The sequence below is a fragment of the Gastrolobium bilobum genome, unplaced genomic scaffold (genome assembly GCF_033153095.1).
Source record: "Gastrolobium bilobum isolate Gb01-03AN ecotype WA unplaced genomic scaffold, APGP_CSIRO_Gbil_v1 utg7479, whole genome shotgun sequence".
NCBI classification, from domain to species: domain Eukaryota; kingdom Viridiplantae; phylum Streptophyta; class Magnoliopsida; order Fabales; family Fabaceae; genus Gastrolobium; species Gastrolobium bilobum.
Genome location: NW_026895985.1, coordinates 576 through 10872, shown reverse-complemented (window position 1 = coordinate 10872; position 10297 = coordinate 576). Strand labels below are relative to the sequence as shown.

General features: G+C 27.6%; 1 protein-coding gene across 1 annotated transcript; it reads right to left on the bottom strand.

Annotated features, from left to right (window-relative positions):
• Nucleotides 1-1516: 1516 nt before the first annotated feature.
• On the bottom strand, nt 1517-10077 carry LOC133297133 (uncharacterized). The gene is made up of 5 exons (XM_061496204.1): nt 9626-10077; nt 2283-2508; nt 2034-2144; nt 1737-1817; nt 1517-1600 (listed from the first exon to the last, which is right to left on the bottom strand). Exons 1-5 carry the CDS (start codon nt 10075-10077, stop codon nt 1517-1519), a joined length of 954 nt encoding a protein of 317 aa, XP_061352188.1.
• Nucleotides 10078-10297: the final 220 nt, after the last annotated feature.

Below are 10297 nucleotides of genomic sequence, written 5' to 3'. Positions count from 1 at the left end.
TTGAGGGACTAATATGGGTTTTTCTTGAATTTGTGAGGGATCACGATTTCAACTAAATGAGTCCACTTTGAATTTGTTAGGGACTAACTGACTAATTTATTTTTGTAAGAGACTAAAGTGGGGACCGAGTTTTTTGTTAGGAACCAAAAAGAGTATTTATTCTTATATTTAATATTCAATAATTTAACAAAAAAAAATTAAATTTATAATATCCATTAATTTTGCAAAGAAACATGAACCGTAAATATTTACTATTATAATTTCAAATTGAAAATCTCTTATACACTCCAATAGGATTTATTTGGTATTTATTTTTAATTTTTGTTATATCAATTTGGTAAAATATCGATCAATTTTTTATGATATATAATGAAATTTCAAATATTATAAATGTTATAGTGTGTCAGAGTGTCGATACTTTAAGTTTTTTAAACATGGCTTATATGGAGTGTAAAATGTTCTAGGTACAAAAGTTTGTTTGTTTTCTCCTCTCTCTCCTTGTTCTTTCTCTCCGTCCTATTAAAAATTATGTTATTAGGATGTCTAAAGTGTTATCTGCAATCTGCATTCAATAATCATTTAACATGTAAAATGTATAAAGGCAATTTTTAAGAAAAAGTGTATTTTTTTTTAGTAGATAGAATAAGTGTATTTTAAACATGGCTTACATAACTACACATATATCAAATAATGATTTGAATATCTATTCAAGAATTTTTCTCTGCTTGAATTAGGAATTTGCCACTAGAAGTATTTCGATATTTGGATGACAGTAAATTATTGAGATGTGTGTATTGTTAATTAGATTTATTCGAAAGAGAGAGAGAAAAGTTGTGAGTACATATTATTTATTACTGCCCCTTACCTTGATAACATTTCAAGTGCTTGGGATTTAGTTATGGCTTCAGAACGGAATCGGTTAAGACCAAAACGGGAAAAAAAAAAAATGGGAATAGATTTTGGGAGGCATAGTTGTATTATCATTCATTATGTGCCCATGGGTCTTAAAAACCTTCTAAGAATTTAAAAGTAGTTTTTTGGCCAAAAGAAAAAAAAAAAATTCTTTGCATGACTAGAAGTGTTCTAGCTATATACAGATTGTCTGCAAAGTAAAATATGTAAATCTGTTTTACCCCCAAAAGAAACATGTAAATTTGCTTGGTTATTAGACATTCCATTCAGCAAAATACGATTAAAAGTATTGATGCTATGGAATTATGATTCTATTGAAGAACCCATCATACTTACTCTACCTTTGGTAGATTCATGGACATAACTTGTTGATTTTAAATTTTAATGGAAGATTTGGATAAAATACTAGCAATGTTTGGCTGCCTCTTTCTTTTCAATTGATCAAATGTGGAAATTTTGTGCATTTTTCTTTTTATTTTATTTTTATGTGTCCATATACAAGGCCTTTTGAATAATGAAAATGTAAGTACATTTAAATACAAGCCACTGAAAGTTGAATAAACCAAGCTAGTAAACACAGCATGCACACACACACACACACAGATTATTGTTTCAGTGACATAGACTCTATGGTCTTGCATAGCTCCTCCAGTTTATTCATCCTCAGTCTTTCACTCTCAGTCAGCAGCTATTAATAAAATGGAAAATATGAAAAGAGATTCATGGTTACAAAGACAGTTGAAAACGATAACACAACATTGAAAGAGCTTGTAGCTTTTTTCTAGAAATCAAGACATGGAAGTCATAACTGTCGAGTATTATACCTCAATTAGTGTGGCTACCAGATGAGCCTTCTCTTTGTTCTTTTCGTTGAAAGCTTCCAAGGCTTCTTTATACTCTTTCTCCTATAAGTAAATTTCAAAGGTTAGTTTTTACTCTTGCTGTTTTGTCATATATTAACTAAGTAGTTCCAAGAAAAAGAAGATAAAGCCTCTCCATTTTTAACACTTTTGTCTACCATTATTGTGTGTTCAAAGGTTCATGATTAAATTTTTCTCAAGTAAGTGTTAGTTGGATATTATTCTTTCCTGTGTAACCTCTAATGGTCACAAGCATTTTACCTTTTTCTGGTAGTTAAGTCCTAGTGGCTTTAAATCTTTGTTGGCCAAGTCAATCTTCTTGCGTATCATTGCAACTTCCTTCCTCATAGGATCTTCCAAGACTTGAAGCTCCTAGTAGATTATATGACAAAAACAACATATAACATTAATGGTTAGCAAAACTGTGTTAGAATTTAACTTCAAGGACTGAAGCTTTCTGCTGTATCTCTGTATAAAATCACAAATGGTTCTCCTTGTCATGGAACTTACTTCCCAAATGTGTGCCAAGCGCCTTGTCTCTTCTTCAGCACGTCCAAGTTGAAGTTCAACTTTCTCTCTCACCTCCATCTTTTTCCTCTCAATCTCTTCTTCCTTAGCTTGAAATGTGGAAATGGCCAATTTTGAAATCTCCTCATCCTCATGCTCTTCTGCTGATAGCCTCCCACTGCTTCCAATACTTCCTAGGTTCTTCATTTTCTGCACTTGGTCTCTCTCTCTTGTTGCAAACTAACTAGGCTCATATGCTTCCTCAAAACTTTCTCCAACTACTGGTAGAGGCTTGTTTTGCTTTCACTTCAATATTCTTTCTATCCATCTCAACAACTGGTTTTCTCTTGACTTCTAAAAGCAGTAAAGAGAGAGAGACTCAGTCCCAGTAGCTCCTGCCTTTATGAGAAACTGTTTCTTTAATAGAAATTTTGGATGTGCATTTGGAGATACCTTGGAGAGCCACTGATCAGTGGCACTCAAGTTATAGCAGTAAATCTGTAATTAATCTGATATTGCATGTCCACAATGAACACCTACTTGATGATGGATTATGATGAGGTTTTATATTGTTTGCCAATGGATACTTTAGAAATTAGAACCTTTGCTTTTCTCAAAAGGCACTTGCTATCTTATATTCAAAGTCAGATAATGGGCAAGTCAGAGTGGAGACTGAATAGGGAAGTAATCTACTTGTTTTGAGTGCCATCTTACTTTCCTTCAAGCAAAAGATATATATTTGGGAATCCTATACTATATAACTCTTGTGAATCAGTTATCATCTTGGTCAAATAATAAAATGTAACCTTAGATAGAAGATAGAAATGACCATAATTATTAACACTGATATGATTTGAGTAATACTAATCACACTATGTATAAGTGGTTCAATGTGAGTTAATATAGCCCCACTTTAAAATTTTCTGATAAAACATTAAATGGACAAATTGTCAATAATAAAAGAAGGTTTTAATAGCTCTCCAGTTGTTGCAGATCAGAAAATTTGCAGTAACACTTACTTCCACCAGAATCTGGTTCCGTATCCTTTTTTTTGTGTGTGTTAATTTCAAGATCCTGCCCGTATCTTACTATAATATATTTGCTACAAGTTTTTTCATCAGCACGGCAGAAATGAGTAACCCATAAAAGAATGGCATAGCTAAGTAACATTATGCTAATAGCTTTAGTTTTCAAAACTGGACATAATGAGAATTTAGAGCTCAAATACCATTTCTCCTTCCATAGTTGGCAAGGTTTTACTTGTGTTTGTTTAATGAATCTGCATTAGAATTCAACTAGCAAATGATATCCCTGTTTCTTTCTTCAATAGCTGAATTTTAAAGACTCGCAAATTTATTAAATTATTCCAATAAAAAGACTGTTTGTAGTGTCATGTGACAGTCCCTTATTCTAATTACTAACAATTTATGCTCTTTGGTGATAGTTAATAGTCCTAACAGCTAGTTAACCTTATTGCTTATTTTATATATGATAGCTTAATCATTCAAATTTCTTTAAATTTATTATATATTTTATACTATTTATTTAAATAAAAATAGGTAATTTAGCTATGAGCCTGTGACGGCTTATAAACTCTGTAATTTTTATATAGGGTCATTACAGTTATGATAACTTCATAGTTAGAGGTTTCTAAATTTAATCAAATAATTTTTTTTAAATAAAGTTCTATTTTCAAAAAATAAAAATAAAAAAATAACTCAAACTAAAATTGATTAACCCATAAATATTTTCTAAAAAAATGACGTAGCAAAAATAATTTATAAAGTTGAAATGTAATCTACACAATTTAATTTTTCTTTGTATAATTACTTTTTATTTTAATTTTTAGGGATAAGTTAATACTTAATAAAAATTTATTAATATTTTCACAAAATTAATTGGGTAATCATTTTTAGCCGAGTGTATCAGTAGTGAATTATAATTAAATTTCCATCATTTCTTATGCAAGATCAAAATTTTAATTCGTCCCTATGCTTGAAACAATTATTTATCAATAGCAATGGCGCACCCTACCCACTTGACACATTTTTGTTTCTTTTGTTGTTGGTTAAAAAAGGGGAATGGTTTACCAAAAAAAGAAGAAGGAATGAGCAAACTATACTGTGCCACGTGGTGCAATTTGATTGGCCTATTCTTTTTTATGTTTTTAATTACAAAAAAGTTTTATTCTCCTTTTTATAAAATAATGTTAAATTATTAAATTATTAATTATCAATCAATACTAATAACTAACTAGTCATTATTATTATTATTTTTAAAAATCCAATAATTGGTTATTAAACAAATTATATTTATTATTTTAAAAATATCTTATAATTCTTTTGTATTCTAGTCCCAAGCAAATATGTATAAAATTATATTTTTGAAGATGATAAATATTTTTTTATTCCATTTTACGAATTCAAATATATATTAAAAATTCTATAAAATTAAAATTGTTTTCATTATGGGAAAGACGTCTTCATATAGACAAACAAATACAAGATTACAAACAAGTAAACAACTAATAATAAGATAGAAACAGAAGTTACTTATATAATTTAAATATTATCTTATCCTTATTTTTAATACTCATTCCCCATAATTGATAAAATATAAATTTAAAATAATAATTATCCGTTATAACAATATATAAACAAAATAAAACAACACTTTATTATAATGCTTCTCTCTAAAACTATGAAAATCTACCCACTAACATATTATTGCTTTTGTTAGAACATCAAGTTTATACTCTTAATCTGTAAGATGTGTGGTATACGACTATCAAATAATCATATCTGTCAAAAAAAAAATTATCTTACCCGAGACATTAAATTTTTTTTTACGAGAACATTGTCTCAAGCAATTTGAGAAATGTTTTTCTATATATATATATATTCATATTTTTTTTATACTTATTTTTAATACAATTATTTTTTTATACTTATATAGGCCATAAGGGTATATATGAAAAACATTAATCTTTTCAACTTTCTCATCATAATTAATTAATTGATTGATCGTGCAACTAGACTTACATGATATTTTTAATACAAGAAAGAATCCGTTTATAAATTTTTGTAAATTACATTATATATTTTTAAAAATACATTAGTGGTGGAGTCGGCCCAAAAATTTAGACGGTGCCAAAAAATGTGACATATTAAATTATCAAAATATTTATGATAATTACACAAATTTATCAGGAAAAAAATTTACTATAAATTCTAACATAATTATCTAAATTATGTACTAAATAATGTCACATGATATTAAAAATTTAAATGAACAATTATTGTTGATTATATATCAAAGCAAACATATAAAAATGCATTAACTTTTTCGGTAAACATTTCAAACATAAGAATTTTACTTTCCTCCCACAATATAATAAGTAATGAACCAAACATTATCCTAAGGATATGAAAATACACAAATATAACAATTATATGTATAATAAGCATTGTCTTTCGTCTTCTTTTCATTATCTTTATTCCTTAAATTTTCAATATCTCACGTTAGAGAACATCGCATTTGTTTGCAACAGCCATAAGCACGATGAAAAGTTCTCACATTTGGAAATTAGGTTTTTGACTATTCTTTGTGTGTGCAATAATCCAAAACACAATAGTTCAATGTACCTCGTATTCCATAATTATAGTCATGTTATTCATTTGGTTTCATGATTGTTACTTTCAAGTGTTAAGTGTTTGTCCTTTTAAAGGATACAAATTGTGTCTTTTTAGTTTTTAACATTATGTCTTACCGGTAAGACATAGTTATAACATGAAAAATTATATTTTCTCTCTCTCCAAGTCAGCTGAAGTGACTGAGAAAATAGGAAAAAAAGAAGTTATTTTTCATATTATAACTATGTTTTACCGGTAAAATATAGTGTCAAAAACTAAATGGATACAATCTCGTGTCCTTTAAAAAGTCAAACCCTTTTTCCTACTTTTAAATGGGTTTATTTGATTTAGTTGGACCCAAATTTTGAAATAAGTTAACTAATCATTTTTGTGATTAAGTTTAGAAGTCTTTCTTTTTTAAAATAATAGTAGTAAGAATAATTAACATAACTGATTAGAATAAAACAATAAAAAAATAAATATACAAGATAAAAAATAAAAAAGGTAAAACACAAAAATAACCATATTATACATGTTCCTTATTATTTGTTTGCACTTAGATGATTTGTTGTTACTTTGTATTGAGTATTTGATGTTCTATTTGATTAGGTGGTGCCAAATTATATTTTTTAACTCAGTTATTTATAATTAATTATATAATAAGTAAAAAAAAAACAAGCAGGTGCCAAGGCACCACCTGGTGGCTTGGCTTTGGCTCCGCCTCTGAATACACTAGTGTATTACCCGTGCGTTGCACGGAGGAAAAAAAATCAATTTGTTTGTCTCGTAAAAACTAACGCAACACATGCAAGATGCCGAACCTACATTTGTGATCCTTCATCCTCTTAGAAATGAATTAGTAATAATCTACAAATGAAAGTATGAAAAAAAAAAACACATGAACATGTGAGTACAAATAAAAAGTGTTATAACTATACATCCATATATTGATGACCATGAAATATTGTTTATTCAAAAATAGCAGTTAACAATATACCATGTGTGCATGAAAAGCGATTCCTGCATAAGAAAAAAAAAGTAGCAGTTAAAAAAACCTAATGTTAACGAATATAAATAAAAAAGCACTTCATTGCCATTTTTTTTGTCTTTAACTGTACCAAGGAGTGATGTTATCTCATAGTAGACAGAAGGAAATTCACGACATTAATCTTTGAAATACTTCCTTATAAATTATATTAAGGGTACTATTTGTAACACAACTGTTTTCATTAAGTATCAATATATTTAATCCATGCTTGCTCTTTACTCTAGACAGTGTCACATATAACTGCCAATGAGTGAAGACAGGCTTGGGGAGATAAATCGTAACATGAGAAAGAGATTGTCCTTGGCTCTTATCGATAGTCATGGCAAATGAAACAATCAGGGGGAATTGTCTTCTTTGGAAATTTATAGGAAATTTGTAACTTGATGGACTCATCGTCATTCTAGGTTTTTATATTTTATCTCAGAAATGAACTTTCATTTACTACAATCAGATTTATAAAATAATAATAAATTATTATTATTTTTGCAAGGATTTGTGTCGTTAGTCTTTGGAATTTCATAAATTTGTATTTACAAAAATTAAAATCAGATTTAGTAATTTAATTATAAAAGAAGAAGGATAAAATTTCAGTTGAATTATAAAATTGGCGGGCCGGCCCTCCGGGCCGAGGTAAGTTTTTCACCTCTAATTGTCAGCATTTTATATAAATAATTATTTTTTGCAAGGATTAGTATCGTTAGCCTTTGAAATTTCACAAATTTGTATTTACAAAAATAAAAATCAGATTTAGTAATTTAATTATAAAAGAAGAAGGATAAAATTTCAATTGAATTATAAAAATATATTGGCAGACCGGCCCTCCGGGCCGAGCCCAGTTTTCCACCTCTAACTGTCAATATTTTATATAAATAATTATTGTTTGCAAGTATTAGTGTCGTTAATATTTGGAATTTCACAAATTTATATTTACAAAAATTAAAATAACAATTTTTTATTTAATTTATTTCCATATTTTGAATTTATTTTACAATATAAATAATTTTGTTATTTTACAATTTTTTTAATGTTTTTGTTTTTTTATGCAGCATTAATAGGGTCAACAAATATCTATGCAAAAAATAGTTGGACATTGAATGGGTTGTCTGTCACCATAAATAATTAACTTAATTTTTCATTAATTTTTTAGTTCGATTCTTAATAGAAATTATTATTTATTTAATTTTTTATTTGCAAATCCTTTCCCACCATTACAATTTGAAATTTAAAATTGAAATCCAAAATTTGAAATCAATTCAGAATTCGAATTTCAAAAGAGTGACGAATGAGAAGAAAATCGAAATATGTGCATTAAATTTTAATAATTTATTTTTACAGAATCATAGATGTAATTTTTTAGTTTTTTATTAAATTTTAAATTTTAAATTCTTTTATATTAATTATACCTTTTTTTAAGTTTTTTCTCTTTTAATTTAAAATTTTATATTTTTAAAATTTGTTATATATATAAATTAAAAACGTTTATATTAATTTTTTTTAAAAAATACTCATACAAAATTTTTTCTTTTATTGAATTATTTTGTAAGTTAAATTTTTAATTTATTTTCTTTTGAAGTATAAATATGTCATTTCTGTTTTTTTCATTTAATTTCCAAATTTAAATTATTTTGTATCAACTATATTTAAATTTTTATAATTTGAAACATTTTTTTTGTTTAATCTATCATTTTCTCTTTTAAATTTTAATTGTGTTTTGGTAAGAAATTGATTGATTAGTAAATGGCATGGTGTGTTGTTATGTCTGATTCTTTAAACAGTCTTTTAAAATTTCTTTCACTGTATAATTTATGACATTTACAGAGAATTTTAATTTATCATTCCTTTTATTGTTACTTACAGTTGGTGATTGTCCAATTTTTGTAAAAATTCAAATGCCGTATTAGAGTTGACATTTACATAAAAATTCCCCCCACCCAAAACTCTCCAAATCTTTTCCGACCATCCATATTTTAAATTCAAAATTTGAAACCATTTCAAAATTCAATTTTTAGATCAGATGAGCAATTCCAATGTAAAAAGCAATTAAAACAGCTGAGTCATTCCATTTCAAAATTTGAATTTTTATATCAAATGAGCAATTAAAACAGCTGAGTCATTCCATTTCAAAATTCGAATTTTAGATTAGATAAGTCATTCCAATTAAATGAGCAATCAAAATTCGAATTTCAAAATTCCAATGTAAAAAGCAATTAAATCAGCTGACCAATTCCAATCTGATGGGCAGTGAGACATTCAATAACTTGTCTGCCACCACAAATGATCATTTATTTTTTGATTTAAAAAATAAAATTCGATTTTTAAAAGAAAGTTTTTATATGCCATGTAGTGTGAACACAATTTTTCGAATTAAGCAGGGAGTGACACATCAGTAAAGTTTTCAACATTGAATTTTCAAATATATATATATATATATATATATATATATATATATATATTTGAATTTAAAAAATTAAATTGAAATATTTAAAAAATGAAATTTCAAAAACAAAATCGAAATCATATTTTGAATTTTTAAATAGAAATCATATCTTGTTTTAAAAGAGCTGATCATTCCAATGTAGAATTCATGATCAGTTTGAATTTGAAATTTAAAAAGAGCCTCTCAATTTAAATTTAGAAATCATCATCATTAAAGTCTGACATGAAACAGCTCAGTGGGACAGCTGGGCATTGAATAAGGTGTCTTGCCAAGTGCTGTAAAAGCCCAACCTGCATACTTGGGAGTCTTGTTCCTTTGGCACTCTATTAATGTAGGATGAATATGGAAAACTTCTTCTAGCCAAGGAACATACACCATATCTCCTAATTCCATCTTTTTGTAATCCACTTGTTCTCCATTAACTTCAAAATTAGCTAACATATTAGCTTTAATTCCAATAGTAGCAGAATCTGCTACTGGAGAATCTGGAATTGGAGGAGCATAGGGATCCTCATAAGGAACCAGTGGAAGGAGGCTCATATGATCAAAATGACCATTGTGCTCAGTATGCTGAGGATCAAAATCATTGAAGACAGTTTGCACTTGGTCTTTTCTCTTCAACTTCAAAAACGCTAATATATCTTCATAGGCTCTTCTTAAAACGATTCCTCTACATTTCATTGGGGAATCAAATGAAAAAAGCTGGCCTATTGATAACATCATCTTGTGTAGTAAGAGAAAAAAAAAAGCAATCAATGCATCATACAACATATAACAAAAAAACATACAATATAACTAAAAGTTGACTACATTAATCAAATTAATTTAAGGGACATTATATCACTGATACTTAGCTGTAGAGCTTTTCCTTCCTCACCTTGAATATTTAAGAAGTGTGATA